The sequence below is a fragment of the Crotalus tigris genome, unplaced genomic scaffold (genome assembly GCF_016545835.1).
Source record: "Crotalus tigris isolate CLP2741 ecotype Arizona unplaced genomic scaffold, ASM1654583v1 scf7180000024338.4412243, whole genome shotgun sequence".
In the NCBI taxonomy this organism is placed as follows: Eukaryota; Metazoa; Chordata; class Lepidosauria; order Squamata; family Viperidae; genus Crotalus; species Crotalus tigris.
Window position 1 is genome coordinate 1,754,908 of NW_024100508.1, and position 17,938 is coordinate 1,772,845.

General features: G+C 45.3%; 1 protein-coding gene across 2 annotated transcripts in view; it reads right to left on the bottom strand.

Moving 5' to 3' along the window:
- Positions 1-14,870, bottom strand: part of APLP1 (amyloid beta precursor like protein 1) — a 43,170-nt gene extending 28,300 nt beyond the window's left edge. For both annotated transcript variants that reach the window (XM_039325580.1, XM_039325579.1), the window contains exons 1-7: positions 14,457-14,870; positions 8,522-8,689; positions 6,445-6,574; positions 4,944-5,056; positions 3,067-3,245; positions 2,433-2,710; positions 429-559 (exon numbers count right to left, since the gene is read on the bottom strand). In XM_039325580.1, coding sequence (XP_039181514.1) covers positions 429-559; positions 2,433-2,710; positions 3,067-3,245; positions 4,944-5,056; positions 6,445-6,574; positions 8,522-8,689; positions 14,457-14,570 — 1,113 coding nt within the window. In that variant the 5' untranslated portion in view covers positions 14,571-14,870. The remainder of the gene's footprint in view (positions 1-428; positions 560-2,432; positions 2,711-3,066; positions 3,246-4,943; positions 5,057-6,444; positions 6,575-8,521; positions 8,690-14,456) is intronic.
- Positions 14,871-17,938: the final 3,068 nt, after the last annotated feature.

Sequence of the window (17,938 nt, forward strand, 5' to 3'; positions counted from 1 at the left end):
TCAACATTGATCTCTTTTGATATGAAGTTGAAGTTGAAAAATATCTGATGCCTGATCTGCAAAACCTGTACTATTTCCCCATGGAATAATTCTTTAGAAAACAACAGAAAAGAGAAAGAAAGAAAGAAAGAAAGAAAGAAAGAAAGAAAGAAAGAAAGAAAGAAAGAAAGAAAGAAAGAAAGAAAGAACAGAACGGAGGGAGGGAGGGAGGGAGGGAAAGGGCTTAGACATAGTCTTACAAATCTCTGTGATCTATATTGTTCATCCATCATTTCTAACTGAGTTAGATCCTCAGTTTAATCTGTCAAGAGAAATCCTTTGATGGTCCCATGGGTGTGTCTGAAGTCACCAAACTGAGCTAACCATACAATGAAAGCTTGCATATGTGCAAGCCAAGCAAATCCTCCTTCCTGGCTGTGCAGCATTACCTCATTGATCTGTTTCATACGACGCTCCTCCAGGTCCATCTTGGCTCTCAGGAAGTTCGCATGCTCATTCCCATCTCCAGGCATTTCAAAATAAACATCCACCCCATCTGTTGGGCGAGGAGTTGGGGTCACTGTAGAGACAGCAGTCATGTTACACAAGACCAGGCCTTCTTATTGGTCTTAAAAAAACAGAGATAAGGTAAGTTGTTGCCTTTGAAATATTTTGGACAACAACATTTTTGGTTCCAGCAAACATGGCCAAATGGAAAGTACTCTATGCCAGTTAGTGGGTGAATCCAGCCTAACAAGATGGACTTATCTAAAAGGGGGGGGGGGCATAGGAATGCAGAGAATGTAAACACTCCTCCATTATTAACAGAAATGATGAGGACTAGGTATAAGAGACAATCCAATTTCTCCTTAAGAGAAGGTAGCACTGCAAGAGTTTGTGAAAGGTTTGAGATCTGGCTCAGTGTGTAAATTCTTAATTGCCATAGGATTCTCCCTTGCTCAGAAATTCAACTGCAATCACTACTCTTCCTGGAATATAATAACAATTCAATTACTCTCCCTGTTGGATCCAATTCCTGTAGCAGCCTGACATCGAAAGATTTGCATTCCAAAGCACGCAAAGCACATGCAATTGCTTCTTCTGCTAAAAGAGCCTGACCCTGAAGAAGTCACCTATCTCAAATATTTAAAACCATTCATGCATACAAATCTGTTTGGGCACAGCCTCCTGCAGTGATTTGGTTCAGGACAGAAGGAAGCACACGAGCCCCCTCATTTCCCCCTCAAAAGGATGCTTTGCTTCTGAGCATCCTCTACCCCTTAGTGTCAGGGAGAGCCAGGTTCAGAGCTGTCTCCAAAACAGGCTCTCCATTGTGAAGAGGAGATGATGGGCACTCAGAGAAACAGCTGAACAGCTGAATGTTTCCTTCTTTCTCAACCTAGTAGTAGCTTGCATCTTGCCTCTCTACTTTCCGTGCCCCAGAGGCCCCTATTTTGCAGAGCCTATATCCCTCTCTCTTTTGATCTGTCCTTGAGAACTGATATTACCATGACTGCTGTTGGCTCAAAGTTCTGAGAAGCCCTTGAAGGAAAAAAAGGACTTCTTTCATCATTAACAGTTTTCATATGGTGGTCTTCCCCCCCCCCCATGCACAGGTTGTCCTCTACTTACAGCCACAAGGCAGCCTGAAATTTCTGTTCCTAAGCAAGACAGTTCAGTTGAGTTTTGCCACATGTTATGACATTTCTTGCCACAATTGTTAAGTGAATCACCGCAGCTGTTAAGTTAGCCACAGGGCCATTAAATGAATCTAGCTTTCCCATTGACTTTGCTTGTCAGAATGTCAGAAAAGGTGATAACATGATCCTGGGACACTACAACTATCATGAATTCATACCAGTCCTCAGTCCTTTGACCAGGTGACCATGGGGATGCTGCACTGGTCCTAAGTGTGAAAAATGTCATAAGTCATTTTCAGTCATAAGTTTTTTCAGTGCTGTTGTACCTTCAAATGGTCACTAAATAAATGGCTGTTAACTCAAGGACTACCACTTATTTGAAACCATCATTACCTATGGTCTTCCGATGCCCTGCCCCCTCAGGGCCTCTTTTGCAGTCCCAGAGCATCTAGCTTTTTGTTTTAGGGAGACAATTGAGGATAAATTAACCTCAAATCCATCAAAACAACCTCAAAGGCCAAACCTTTTGTTTACCTTGTGTATCTGGGGATTTCATGAAATCACCAGCACCGCCCTCTGTGGTTCTCAGAGGCCAAAAAGGTTTTACAAAGTGATGTTGTCCCTGTTTACACATTTAATCCAACTGTATGGTCATCCAGAGAAGCATTAGAGGCTGTCCTTCTCTCTCTTCATTGATATGGTCTCACTCCCTTGGGAGGTTGAGATAGTAAGGAAGAGCAAGAAAGAACATGGAATTTGGAAGGTGCTCCATGAGGTTGACTCTTAAGATGGGTCTTTCCCTCCACTGCTTACCTTTGACATCTTCTTCTGTGGTCTGAGTTGTAGTGGTGATGGTGGTCTGAGTGATGCTGTCATCGTAGTATTCTGGTTCCACAAAATAGTCATCCCTGGCAGTATGGAAGAGGTTAGAGTCAGGAATACTCTCTCCAGGAATCTCTTCTTCTTCCTCTTCCTCCTCCTCTTCTTCCTCTTCTTCTACCTCCTCTTCCTCTTCTCCATCCATATTCCTGTCTTCCTCCAATTCCAAGCTTTCTTCCTCTGTTGGAATACGTCCTGTTGGTACTTTGTTGCTGAAGAAAAAAGATCCATCAAGTTAATATCTCAAACAGGTTTATCAGGCAAAAGGATGCGTTTATAGGAGCAGAGCAAAGGAACCAGATAGACTTTTCCCCATGAAAAAAGGCAAATATTCAACTATATAATACTGTAGGAGCAGTATCTTCAATTTGCACTAATAAAGAGATAAATTGTATATGCATATATACATACATACATATATCTAAACATTTCCTTGCAGATTTTCCTTTAAGATCCAGATCCAGAAAATTCAAGATTAAATAAGCCTTGTAAAGATAAGTCGTGGGTCTCAATGCAGATTTTAACCACCTTCCTAAGCAGTTGGATCTGCCCCAACTCATTGGCTCACCTGCGCAGGGCTTCCTCCCTTAAATGGGCAACCACGGGGGGAGCCTCCGTAGATTGTTCTACCCTGATGGCTGGCGGGCGTGAGGGGCAGCACACATACTCCACACCTCGGAAACGGTCAGCTCCACAAGGTAGTAACATGCCGTAACTGTGTAGCTCAAGATGTTCACCACTGCAGGCCTGAAAGGTGGATATGAACAAGGTTAAAATGCTGCAATGTAACACCCCGAGACTGGTTCACACAACACCTTGAACCTACCTAGAGTGCCATGTAAACCTAGGCCATACAGTTGAGTTTTATCATGTGAACTCAGATAACTGACGTGAGCAACACCGTGTGTGCTTTGAAAACTTGTCAGCCTTACTAGGTAGACCAGACTGAGACATGACCATATGAGCTAATTCTACTTTACTGTAAAGCTATATTAGCAGTATCTTTCATGTCTGAAAATACAATTCTACTCCCATCTCCTTGGGGTTTTTTTCTATAATCTCTTGCATCGGCGTGAAATCAGGGTGACTGAATGAAGTTCAGAATTCACAGGCCAGATGCCCTTCCTGACGCCTATACAGAGTTCGCAGCAACTATTTTCTCTATACACCCCAAGAGAGAAATATCTGCCACTATCTTGGATCGAACTTACAGCCTCCTGATTGTGAGAAAAGAGCTCCACCTCTAGGCCACCAGGCCACTCCTACCCTCATCTCCTTTACAGACTGAGAAACGAGGGAGGGTCTCTGAGCCTCTTTATCTACCATTTATGCAGCTGTGGGCTATGCTGTATCTTATCTGGCTGTTCCCTAAGTAGCATCTTTGGGCCTGCTCTCCCAAGGTCTTTCCAACATACCATTACAAACTGGCTTGGATTAGGTAATCATCACAGCTATGTTTAACCACAACTAAAAATGATTTGATCTGAGTGAACGCTAATTTAGGAGAGGGCTTGATCCCGACAACCATTAGAAACAGTTATTGCATCTTCATGTGTCCTTTCCTTCAAAAAACAGTTTTGATGCAAGGATCTTAACATATTATGCCAGAGTTTTCCATTATACCTGAAATGTGGAATTCTGGGTTCATGCTAGTCAACAGGCCAGAAAAATACTACAGGAAACATGAAATTGGGGAAAAGCAGAAACACCCTCATGAAGTTCACTTTGGCTTCATAATCATGGTTAATCAAGCTATGTATAATAGCCCAAACTGGCCTTTCATTTGAGTTTGTCCACACTGAAAATGGAGTTGTACACATTAATGCATAGAGATCATGAATTGGGACAGCCACAGCACCAAGTCAAAGTTTAGCTCTATGTCAGAATGCAACCAGCTCACAAACCCCAACTTGGATGTGTTCTACATTAAAAAAGAGCAAATAAAGCTTTAAAAGCTTGTTTCACAATAATCCAGCATTCTATAAGCATTTGGTGAAATAAAGACACTTACACTATTTGTTTTTTCCATTGCATGGGATACCTTACATATTCCTCTGGAGTTGCTAGTACAGGAGAGGAACAGCCTGGGGCTTCCCATGGTCTTTAAATCCTGGTCTTACTTACTTCTATAAACCTTAAGACATATGAAGTTTGAGTAGTTCACCACATCTGTCCAACTTTCTCTTTTCAGACGTTCCCACTGTCTGGCTAATGTTCTATGGTTTCTCCTAGATTGCTTATCCCACGATGACATTTTCCTAAAGACTTTAGTAAGAAGGCAAAGAAGCAATCCCTTATCAACCTTGTTTGGAGGAAGGGCTCAACAATTCAGTATGGTCTTGATAAATATCCTTATCTCTTCAAATCCTTGCCAGCACTTTTAACTTCCATGGACTCAAGTGGAAATGCTGGAATGCACTTGATAAGAAGCCCACAGCAACTCACCTCTTTGGCCACACTATGCCAATATAAGTAGGTCTCACAGGAGTCCATTTTCTCTTGGTGTAGGAATCTGCACTTGTCTGGTACAAGAAGTGCTTCGCTCACAAACTCGCCCACTGGGGGAAGAGAACAGCAAGTAGGTACTGGTGTCAAGGGTTTATTATTTTATCCTAACAAGGAGCAATGATGAGGTATTTATTGTAGCTATGCCTGGCAGGATAGGCTACAATTACTAAGATTATAATGATTCCTCTGTTCTTCCATGTTTTGTGTCACTAATGGAGGGTTTTTATTGATTACAACTCTCAGCATCCTTGACCATGCTAACGCGGGATGATGGGATCTAGGATCCAACAGTTTAAGATCAGGAAAGATGCACGTTCCACTGCTCTGCCACTTTGATTCTTCACACAGAAAAAAGTAGCTTAACAATACTACACCATTTTTGAAGGCATGAAAGTTTGTCCTCAAATTTTCCTCGAGGTAGATCAGATTTGGTCTGATCGTGACTAACTCCCATAATACCCAGTCAAAATGGCCTGGAATTATGGGATCTGAAGTCTGACAAGCTTGGAAGGATGAAAGTTTAATTTGACAAAAGACAAGATTGCCATCAAAGCATGTGCAAAGCAGGCAAGAATGAAAGATTTATCTCTCTGGACAAGCAATAGATCTCATTTCTGTAAAAATTTCTGCCTGGAAAAGTAATAAGGTAAAGAATTATCTGCAACTCCAAGTTTGGAAAACTCTAAGAATTGCAAGATATATTCTGAGTTAATTACAGGGATAGACAATTTGGTGTCTTCTACAAGTTCTGGTTGCAACTCCCAATTCCTTGTCACTGGCCATTCTGCTGTGCCCCATGGATACTGAGTCTCTAAACTATTGACGGATTTCAAGTTGCTTACTTTGCTAATTATAATGCAATAACCATTTAGAAAAAAAGTACTACCACTGCACTTTTTCCTGGAAAGAATGACACACAGAAGCCTTGTGCACAATCAATTTCTGCACCAATAGCAGCTTCTTTATTTCTGCTCAAAAATAAAATCCCACTGAATTGGGCTAAGTGCATATAACTTCCAGTTCCACTGAATCAGAGCTAAATGTATATAACTTTGTAGCATGAGTCAACACCAGGGTTTCTGAACCTCGGCAGCTGGAGGATGGGTAGACTTCAACTTCAGCATGTTGGCTGGCTGGGGAATTCTGGGAGCTGAAGTCCATCCATCCTAAATCTGATGAGAGTGAGCAACACTGGCCTACACTACACATTTTAAATCTTTCTTGAGCCCCCTTTTGCCAAAAGGTTCCCGAGGAAGGGGGAGGCTTGCAATTATCATTAGCAAGATACTCCTTGCCTTCAAGCTGATGCTTTCAAAGGCACAACACCCAAGGGAACAGAAGGCGCAAGGCAAATAACAACAACACATGATTTCACTCCCAATTTTAAAGTCAGTCCTTATCATCCCAAACAGTTCAGGCAGTTTGATTCTGTGCTTACCAAGACACTGGTAGGGTACCACAATGTGCATCTGGCCTTTGCATAATGACCGGCCCTTCTTGCACCAATTGTCTATGGTAACTGGCTGCGTCCCTTCCACAGCATTAGTGATCTGCAGCTCTGGATATACCTGCAGGGCAAATGGCTGTTAGTAGGGCATCAAACAGAGAACAGAGAAAAGCAGGCCATTCTCCCTTGAGACACTTCAGAGAGTGCTGTATAGATGCATTCCATCTTGCTCCTCTGAATAGCACCTCTGGAGTTGCTGATCCCCCCTTTCCATCCATGTTTTCTACAGTTTTAGATTGGCTTAGCTTCAGAGATGTTCCGTCACCTCAGTAGTACAAAACCGTAAATAGACAGGAAAACAAACAAATGAATCATAGAATACATTAATCTACAGCCTCAATCAAGATAGTAATTATCAATTTCAAATTATCACATTTTGGATCAATCATGCATGTAGAAGGAAAGGGAAGGAGAGGCCAGTCAACAGCAAGATGGATATGCTTCATTATAGTGGTGGTAAGTGTACTATTGAAGGATCTGAAGGACCAGTCTTGGTGCAGATCATCTTACTCTAGCCATGCAAGGTTTTTCCAACTTTGCCAACTTTAAGACGTGTCGACTTCAACTTCCCAAATTCCCCAGCCAGCCATGCATCTAATATGAGTCAACCTCAAATGGATGGTAATTAAGTCCAGTATGTAGTTTGGTTCTTGTTGTGACTTGAGACTTGGTGATAGTTTTCTTTGCACTTGAACAATAAGTGTGAGATGTCACACTCAATGTTATTGAAGGAACAATCCAGATCCTTGAAGGAGGAAAAAGGGACCCAATAGAAATATAGATTGTAACCATTTGAAGTTATGATGGACCTAAGTAAGGCGGTTACATGTGACCTGGTTTTGAAGTTACAAGGGTTGGGCCACCCCCACAGTCATGTGATCACACTTCAGACATTCAATAACCAGGCCACATTTATGAGCATTTGCAGCATCTCATAGTCATGGGCAACATTTTATGACCATTTTATTGAAAACCAACATTTATTTTTGTGTGTGTATGTGGGGTTTTTTTTGGCAAAACTACTGGCTGTCATAAAAAGATCATAAAATCAGGTCAGTCATATGATCAGCCTGCTGTATGACCATCATGACTTACAACATGGAGCCTGCCCATTACGGTTGTAACTCAAGGACTACCTGTAGAACATTGACTTCTCTTTCCCTCCGTTAACCCCAGTTGGAGATTCTGTCAGAGAGTTTGAGAAAAATTTAAGAGGAACTGAAGGCTGTTTCCTAAGTTCCTAGGACTGTCAACAGAAGAGGTATTGGTTGGTTAGACAAAAGTAGGCCTGGTGGAAGCAAAGGGGTGCGGGAGTGGTGGTGGAGGGTTAATATTTTATTATTTTTATTTTATTTTATTTTATTTTTATATTGTGCTTTTATGTCCTGTAAGCCACCTTGGGTCGCGAGTAGGCGACAATATAAATTTTCTAAATAAAACAAATAAAATAAACCAAGAGGAGGCTGAAAATTAAAAAAAGATGGATTTGTAGGAATAACAAGATTGACAGCAGAAAGACTAGCTCAGAGGACTTGCGATGAAAGAGTGGGAAGGTGGTGATGACATCAGGAGAAGGAGTACAGGTAGTCCTTGACTTACAACCATTCATTTAGTGACTGTTCAAAGTTACAATAGCACAGTCCCAGAGTCATGTGATCACCATTTGAGATCTTCCCAGCTGACCTCAAGCAAGCAAAGTCAATGGGGAGGGGGGAAACCTGGATTTGCTTAGCAACGATGTTACCAACTTAACAATTGCAGTGATTCAACAACAGCTGGGGCAAAGAAGGTTGTAAAATGGCGTAAAAACTCGCTTAACAACTATCCTGTTCTAGCAATGGAAATTTTGGGCTCCGTTATGATTGCAAGTCAGGGCTGCCTGAAGTTGGGAACAGAAAAAAGTGAGCTTGGAAGGATGGGAAGAAGATGGGGGTTTGCACGTTTATGAGTGTGTGTGTGTGTGTGTGTGTGTGTGTGTGTGTGCATGTACACATGCCAGTTTGTGTACCTCCTGGCAGTAGCTCCGGATCTCCTCCGTGGTAAGAAAGCAGGTGCGAGTGTTGATGGCATCGGGCTCCCAGCGTCCTGTCTGGACGTTGAGATGGAGAACCAGTTTTCCACAAAACATGGCCACTTGGGGGGTCCCCAGGGTGGGCCCAAGGGATGCCCCTATTCCCTGAAAGCACAAAAAGAGGGGGAAAGATTAGTCGACATGTCTGGCAAAATGCCAAGCATATTGTGGCTGGGATAGGACCACAGCCAAGGTGACATCCATGGGGCATCATCTGTACGCAAGGTTCTTCCACTTCAGCAAACTTCCCCCCCCCCGCTCCCCTTATTTTATCTTTTTTTTTTTTTTTTACATCTACCTGCTCTTTCTCTCCTTGCTGTCTCTTTTCCTACCCCTCCCCATCTTTGTTTGCACCATCTTTCTTTCTGGCTTCTCCTCCTCCAGTAACCACCAGGATGTTGTTGCTGTGGTAACCGCTCCCAATGGAGTTGCCAGATCTTCTCTGTTGCCATGGAAACCAGCTCCCAGATGGAAATTAATACTGCACCACCAGCCCCTTCCCTCTGCTGTTTCTCTTCACAGGGTCCACCCCCACTTGCTGGCCCTTCCTCCTCCACCTCCTCTCCTTCTTTCTTCCTCACCTCACCTTTCTTTCCCTTCCTCTCTCTGCTCCCACTTCCACGAGACTCCCCATCCTATTATTCACCCCTCTAACAACAGCTGCTTGTAGCATTGCAGTAATGATGTTGGGAGCCATCTCTCAGAAGAAGGCCATAGCTGGCCAGTTTTGGTTGAATCTTTGCTCCTGTACCTGAGTAAGCAAGATGCAAGGGCTGCATTCCCACAATATGCTATTCCCAGGAATGTAGCATCCTAAAATATGCCAGATTATATCAAAACCCAATTGTGGGTTGCGCAAAATCAAGAGTAGCATAAGCTGGTGGGGTCCTTATCTTCTCAGTTCTGTCTGCCCTTCCTTCTCACAGGAGCCTCAGCTTGAGCAACAAACCTGCTTCCATAACTGCAGCCTTCCTACCCAAACAACAAACAAGCATCCATTCACACGGCCTCACTGGCTAGCCAAATCAGAAAAAAGCTTTGGGCCAAAATACTGGAAGCAGTGAAAGAGATGCTGGCTCTGGGTTGGAAAAGGCCATGAAATGCAGAGTCTTTGAAGAAGCAGGCAGAGCACGTTTTTTTTTAAAAAAGGATGGGTGCTTGTGAGAATTACTTGAGAAGACGCTTGAGGTCAATCCCCACAGAATGAGGATTTTGAGATCTGCAGATGACCCAGAAAGAAGCAGAGATGCAACTGCCAATTTCTCTTTCCCGCCCTGCCACTCCCACCTTGGGCTGAATTTCACCAAGCACATCGGTTTCACCAAGTACATCAACTTCTCTTTTCTGGAAAGAGACAATTTTAAAATCAGGAAATCCCCCACTCTCTGACATCTCATACCCAAAAGAGAAGTGGGAAGCACACAAGGGAGAGCAAGTGGGCTGCATTCAGGATACTATACCGGCTTTTTTTCCTGGGGAGGGGCAGGATGGAGGAGAAAAGAGGGCGGGGTCCACCTAATGGAGTTTTTTTTTAATGGAGGGGCAAAGGAGAAATCAGGCCTGGATTAAGCTGGATCTCATGGCTAAGCTGGTGCTTTAAGCGATTAAGCAGCTGCTGCAGTTTGATGGAAAGCTGACCACTGGACTGTACATCAAATGCAGGATTGGGGAAGGGAGGGAGGATGAGAAAGAGAAAAGAAAAGAGCGGAGTGGATTCCCAATTGAGGGTCCGTCTGCCTGGCTACCTCTGAAAATAACCCAGGGATGGCAGGAAGGTGGCAGTTGGGTAGGAAGCAGTTAATTGAGACAGGGTTAATAAATGAGCTTTAATCCCTGCTTCTTTTCCCCCTACCTGGCATTTAGTGAGCTGAGCTGGAAAGGGAGGAAGGATCAACCTGGTTCCCCCTTCTTTCTCCCAACCTTGTCTTGCCTTTTACAATAGGGCGAAAGATGGGGGAGGGGGGGAGGAAGAGGAAGCTTGCAAAAGGCATAAAAGCCTCTGAAAAGGCTTCTCTTATTCTTCTCCTCACGTGCCATTGGGAGCTGCTTTCTCTAGTTCTCCCATCCCTCTCTTCCCCTCTCCAGCTGATGGAAGGCCAGACTGGGGGCTGCTCCAGATGACCAGGCAAGATGGTTAAAGGCTGGGCTTCTGGCCAACTGAGCAGCAGGGCAGGGGCGCCAGGGGTGAGACAAAAGGAAGGTAGCCCTTCTGCAGGTCTGAAGAATTGGGAAGGGGGTGAGTGGAAGGCGAGGGAGGTTGCTTGTCCATTGCACACAGGAGGAGCAGAGTGGGGAAACGAGGGGACCCTGCGTGGATGACATCCCTTCTGGCAGTGGGAGAACTTTCCCAAGGCTATGGTCTTTAAGGGAGCCCCCCCCCCAGTTGGAAGTCAGGAGAAGCTGGGATGGAAAATAGCCAGGGCTGAAGGCTAAGGAAGAAGTGACCACAAGATGGACAGTGCCTTTGAACATCTATGTAGCAGGACCTTGTCCAGCCTCTTTTGGATAAGAATGAGATAAATTCCTCCCACTCTGTTAAGCCACATATGGGGAATGTTAGCATCATCCAGCTAGAAGATGCTTCAAAGGTCCTCTAGATGCTTTAAAGGTCATCTAGTCTCATCCCGTTGCTGCTGCACTAGAAATTGTCCCTCCTCCCCCCTTTTAAAGTACTTTAAACTACATTCCAATTGTGAAGACAAAATCATTTGATCACATTTATTTGGGGACCCTTTTATTGTCCTTTTTTAGGATTGAATGGACATGCAGTTTCAGCTGTTGTTTGTACCCACCTAAGGGAAACAAAGGTGAAGTCACAGGCTTCCCAAACACTAGTAAGTCAAGCAGGGACACATAAGGGTGGCACTGTGCGTGTAGTAGGTGCAACCTCGGTTGACTTTGCCTCCTACAAGAGGAAAAGGTTGGGTTGGAATCTCTTGGACATCTGCCCAATAAAAAAGGTGACAAGAATTGCATGGCTGAATATAGATCGAGGCCTTTGAAGATTGTGCCTGCATTCTCAACCAGCCCTGTGCCTTTGATGGTCGTGCACACAAAACACAGCCCTTTCACAAACAGGGTGCATGCATCATGGTCAGCTAAGCTTTCCTCAACCACAGTTTATTCACCAAGCTGCAACTGCCTGGGTTCACACATACCACGAAACTACAAAGCATAGCTTACAAAGATGGAGTTCCTATGACATGCAGCATTACACCAAAACAAAGCAAACTATCTTATGGCTAATCGTGGTATATAAACCTAGTCTAAGGGTCCCCATGCTCTGGAATCATTGACTCCATTGATGAAGAAGAGACAGAATGTGCTAACATTGAATGTTCTTCTTTAGGATTCTGTTCAGCCATGCCCTCTTTCAGCATACATCTCCCTAGACAGGCATTTTTGGCCATCCATCAAACCTCTTTACTCTTCACTAAGCTAGTTCAGTCATTTTCCTTAGTCTTCCTTCCTTCCTTCCCTCCTTCCTTCCTTCCTTCCTTCCTTCCTTCCTTCCTCCCTCCCTCCCTCCCTCTCCCTCCTTTTCATTCCTCCCTCCTTCTTTTCCTTCCTTCCTTTTCTTCCTTCCTTCTCTTCTTTCCTCACTCCCTTCCTCTTTTCCTTCCTTTTCTCTCCCTTCCTCACTGCCTCCTTCCCTCTCCTTCCTTCCTTCATTCCTCCCTCCACCTTTTCCTCTCTTTTGTCTTTTCCTTCCCTTCCTTTTCCTTCCTCTTGCCTGCCTACCTGCCACTATTCAGCTCTCTAGTGGTACTAGTTTCCTAGGAGTGGACCACATCATTTTGGATAGCTGAGGACAAGTCCATGTGCAACCGAATGCTTAGAACCTTGTTAATCTAGTGGCTTTTCCAATCAGCAGAATGCACTAACAACCTGCATTCTTGTGAGGTTGAAAGTAGCTGTGCAGGTGTCGCTAACCACAAAGGAAGCTACATTTAGTTCCAGAACACTGAGGCATAAGAAGTGGGAGGGGAAGAAGGCTCACTTATGCCTTGCTCAAGAAACATGTTTGCTACTCGCTCATCGTTCAACCCAGATTTTCTACGGTGTCATTTAGACAATTTTGCAGGAGAAATTCCACCCCACAGCCAGGTTCCCCCAGATTCCCCCCCCCCGTCATTTGCAAAAGAGCGAAGCCCCCTCCTCACAAAAGAGAATAAAATGTCTCCCAATCGACAAAATTCAAGTATACAAAACCTAGGCATGGCTTCACATCATGGGCCAGAGTCCTATCATGGGGTTTTCTAAAGAGAGGTAGCCTTGAACGTCTGGCAGCGCCTGTCATTCTGGCCTGAAGGCTCCCCACATTTCTGAATGAGGCCTTTTGATGACCCAGGCTTGGGGAAGATTGGCGGGTGTCCTATCACCCAGATCTGGGGGGGGGGGGAAGGAGCGAAGGGGCTGCATTATGACCAATGTCACATGCAGTCTGGAACATTTGTGATGAGACTTGCTGATGCCCACTGCCTCTTATTAAAACTGTAATATGTATCTGACGTCTCCAGATTTTGGATCTGAAGAGCTAAAGTGAGACACATTTAACTGATGATTCCAAACGGATTCTACCCAATAAGCTATCCATGATCAAATGCTGACAACGCCACGGAAGGAATAAATGATGGTTACGGGAGACCCTATACAAGCCCATTACCTCCCTGTGAACATCAAGCCAGGATTTTTTGGGTTGTTCCCCAATGAGGGTGACAGGTTGTGAGTGCCTTTGGCAGGATTTGGATACATCAGGCAGGGTAACCACTAGGCTGTTGGACAGTTGAGGTCATCTAGTCTTATTTCAAACCCATCTTCTGGATATTTGCCCCCTAGAAGTAGGACAGTATCTCCTTCATCTACAAGGCCTGTGGAAGCCATGGGTCTCTGGCCATGTTTGCTGAGTACATCAGTTTTTGGAAAGGGCCAGTCCACTCACGAGACAGAGCAAGATGGCCAAATATGATCCTCTGTGTTAAAATATCGTGGCCAGTGTTGGCTTCGTGCACTATCCCTATGTGAAGATGGGGCAATTATGCAAAAGATTTGTGGGTTTCCTCATCACTGCCTACCCAGCCAACACTAAGTCCATGGGGCTCATTTGCAGCAATAAGCCTCCAGCGGATGTGACTTGGAAACCTGCCACCAATTTATGAAATGAGAGGATGGCCATTGGCTCTGAAATGTTAATCATGGTCACCCAGTCTTGAAGAGAAGGTTGCAATGGCTTGGGGGGCGCAGAGGGGGCGGGGAAAGGAAGTGATTTGAATGAGGACAGGGCATCAGCCAGTGCCAGATTCATTTCCCACTTTGGAGCATCTGGCTGGATGGGTGAAGTGGATCTCCTTCACATACCACCAATCCCGGGCAGGAAGATCACACAAAGCCAATGCCAGCTTCTCCCAAGGCTTGGGGCACAGCTGGCAAGGAAAAGGCAGAGGGGCAAAGATTTAGCACCCTTCCCAGGGCCAAAAATCCCCTTGCCAGACCATCGTCTATGGGTGGCCTTCCCCTGCCGGGCGCCCTCCAGATTCGAGAGCAGGGGATGATAGAAGGTGGAGTCCCACCCAGCTGGAGGGCAGCGGGGCGTGGAAGGCAGACGTGCGCTTTCCTCTCCCCCTCCCCTCCCTTTCCCCCTCCTGGGATTTCCCGGCAAGCGTTTCCTTTCTTGCCCTTCCTTGGAAGGAACCGAGACGGGGAAGGGTCTCTTCCCCGCTCCGCCGTGACCTTGGGCACCCCCTTCTCCTTCTCCCAGCCCCAGCTTACCCATCGATCCCCACCCCCCCCCCACCCCCGGCGGACGCGCGCGGGGCTGCAGTCCAGGAGCCTCGCTGCTCAGCCCGCCCCTCCACCTCCACGCCGGGCTCACCTGGGTGTTGGCTGCGCCTCCGGGTCCGGGGAAAGAGGCCAGCAAGAGCAGGGGCGCCAGGAGCCACCGCGCCGCAGCCCAGCCAGTCGAGGCGCATTCCGTCGAGCCGGCCATGGCTCGCCCCGTCCCGTTCTCGCTCTCGCTCGGCCGGGGGCTCGCGCTTCCTCCTGCACGCCGCGATCGCTCGCTCGCTCGGGCGGCTCCTCCTTAGCGAGGCAAAACGGCCAGCAACGAGGCTACAAATGGAGTCGCCTCCCGGGCTGGGCTGCGCTAGCCTCAGGCGCTGCTGCTGCTGCTGCTGCTGCTGCTACGGCGGCTCCCAGCTGGGCTGTGACAGGAGGAGCTGGCCCCGCTGCCGCCGCCGATCGCCTTCCCCGCTGCTGCGGCTGCAGCCTCTGCCCGGCCCCTCCCCGCTTCGCCTGCCTCGCCCCGCCCGCTCTGCCCGCAGCGACGGAACGCCCAGGAGGGAGGGGCCGCAGGGGGCGGGGCGCAGCCGGAGATGCGGAGCCGCGGCTGCTTCTCCCGGTTCTGTAGGAGACGGCGGGGAGCCCTTTCAGACGTTCCTCTTCAGACGTTCCCCGGGCGGCGATGGAGCGACTCCGCCACAGGGATGGCGCCGCCTCTCTGCCGGCTGCCGGGCCAAGCCGTCTAGTCTTCGGGGATCCGAACTGGACCGCGCGTGCCTGGGAAGAGCCGAGTGGCGGGTTTGCTCGCCGCCCACGCGTGTTTTTGCTAGCAAAAGCCAAAGGAAGGTCGATAGATCAGCTCTGATCCCGGGGCTTGACCGGGCCAGCCACAGAGAGCCCTGGCTTTCGAGTTTTCCTCCCCCCCCCATATAACTTTATTTAAGATTTTAATAAAAAAGATTTTAAAATATGGCGGGAACTTATATTTAGAATAAAGGAAAGAAAGAAAAGAGGGGGAAAAACAAAGCCCAAAGTACAAGTAATTATAACAATCTAACATAAAATAATAAATATAATATATTGTATATTATATATATTGTATAATATATATAATATATACACACACACTGTAGAGTACATAAATATACTCTAATTACAGCATGACTTTCATTTTTTTTATAATCTGTTTTTGGTCATTAAAACCATATATCAAAAAGTTCATTTTTTTCTGTTTCATACAAAAGGTCTGTAAGGGGGTTTCCAGTCAGCAGTAAAGTTAGATAATGTCTCTTCTTTGATCAAAGATATCAATTTGGCCAAAACTAATGCAGAGAAGCAAACTAGGTGTGTGTGTGTGGAGGGAGAGGTTATGTTGAAAGGGGGAAGGATGCCTTTCCTAACAGCCTCCCATCAAAGTATTGCTTCCTTTGAACTAATATCTGCAAGGCTAAGGAAAAATTACTTCAATCACTAGTAAGTGGAAGGTGACTGCAAGGCTTTTAATCTTGTTTTTCCTCTGCCCTAAAGTGGATTATCCATTCCATCAGAATGGCATTTTCTAATGGGTCTTCCAATGGGATCTGGGCTGATCTCCCCTCTTCCTGGTTTTCCAATGGATTTTTGCCCATTGGTGCAGTCTGGCATCATCTTCCTTCCAAGTGAGGCACAATGTTTATCCTGCCCATATTCTTTCAACTAAAAAAAAAAGAGGAAAGAATAATCAAGATTCTGGTCCCAGTACAGGTCTTTACAACCATTCTATCAACGCTGCTAACATCGGATGTTCTGCATTGACAACAGATGGAAATGTAGCCATCTTTTTCCCTTTCACTTTTAGAGTTAGATGATGCGGGGAGGGGGGAGATGTGAATGAGAGTCTAGCTAGACATAACCTAGCATGAGAATCAAGGTTATTGAGCCCAGAGCTGATAAAGAATTGGCAGGCTGGAGAACTGGAGAGGAAGCCTGAGCTTCAAGCTAATTGGGGAATGTGGTTTATGACAGTTAATTGGAGGAGGGAATTGTGCTTTGATACTGTGTGCCCAGGGGAGGAGATTTCAGTCTTTGGCTTTGATTATGTAGTGCCAATATTATGCTACTCAAATAAAAATTCTTTAAGGTAAACAATGCCTCAAAGTTCTTTTGAAAAATTTCATCTGTTGGAACCATGACATATTCATTTAGTGACTGTTCAAAGTTACAGTAGCATTGAAAAATGTGACTTGCAACTGGTCCTCCCACTTAACAACCATCACAACATCCCCAGGTCACACAATCAAAATTCAGACACTTTGCGGCCTGCATATATTTACGATGGTTGCACCATCCCAGATTCATGTACAGTCATACCTCAGTATTTGACTGCTTCAAAACTCGTCAAATTTGGTACTCGACACATTTTGAAGCAAAAAACTTGTCCCGGTATTCATCTTTCTCTTGGTACTTGTTGTGCAAGGTAGAACTTGCTGGCGTCGGTCGTCTTGTGAGGTGCGACGCCTTCTGGCTGAAATAAAGGGTCACATGGTAAGGTCACATGGCTTGCTTGGTACCTGTGTTTTTTAGAACTTGTAAAAGTTGTAAAATCAGCCACGACACACTCAACTGCCTAGCTTAGCAATGGAAACTCGAGTCAATTATGGCCATTAATTCGAGGACTAGCTGTAGTTTAATTACAGTCTTGGGCTGTAATTAGTTTGCATCTAATTGGATATAAATCATATATGCTTGGAGCTTCTCTTGATGTCCAAACATCATGCAAGAAGACAGTCAGACATTGGGACCCATCAGAGAACAATGATGATTCTTTTTTCCAGAGAAGACAATAATCACACTTGCCAAATATTCCTGGTCCATAACTAAAAAATACAGATGTTTTAGTTAAATTTCAAGTACCACCTCTACTTCTAATAATGGTTCTAGTAGGCCCTACAGAGAAGGAAAGGCATTCTTGGAAAATAAAATGCTTTAGGTCAGGGGTCCCAAACCTTGGCAACTTTAAAACCGGTGGACTTGCTGATTGCTGACCATCTCTCTACAGTCTTAGTATGAGAAAAGGTATAAAAAGTTGGGACTGGACCTGATAGATTTGCCACTGGCCTATAGTTGTCCTTATTGGAACTGCTATGTCATTGGACCTCATTGCAATGGGTTTTTAAGGTAAATGGTGTTTATATTTGTGTTCCAAATTATTGCTGAAATAAACCTCTGAATCTTAAAGTAAGTAGTATTGCTTTGTGTTGCTGTCTCTTGTTTTTTTCATTGGTCTGTTCCATGGCAGGAGTATGAAAAAGTTAGGTTTAATTTTTAAAAAGACTGAAGAGCTAGGATATCTTCTGAGAGTCTCACATGAAGAAAGCTAGAGTATTGTGTTTATTTATTTTAATGCTGAACAAAGAGAAATGGATTTATGTTGCAGAGAAGGCAGAGGCTGGCTAGAAAAAAGTCTCCTAACAATGAGAACATTCATCAGTGGAATGAATGTTCTAAAGAAGTGATGGAATCTTCTTTCCTGGCTAGGGGAATTCTGGGAGTTGAAGTCCACACATCTTCACGTTGACAAGGCTGAGAAACACTGGT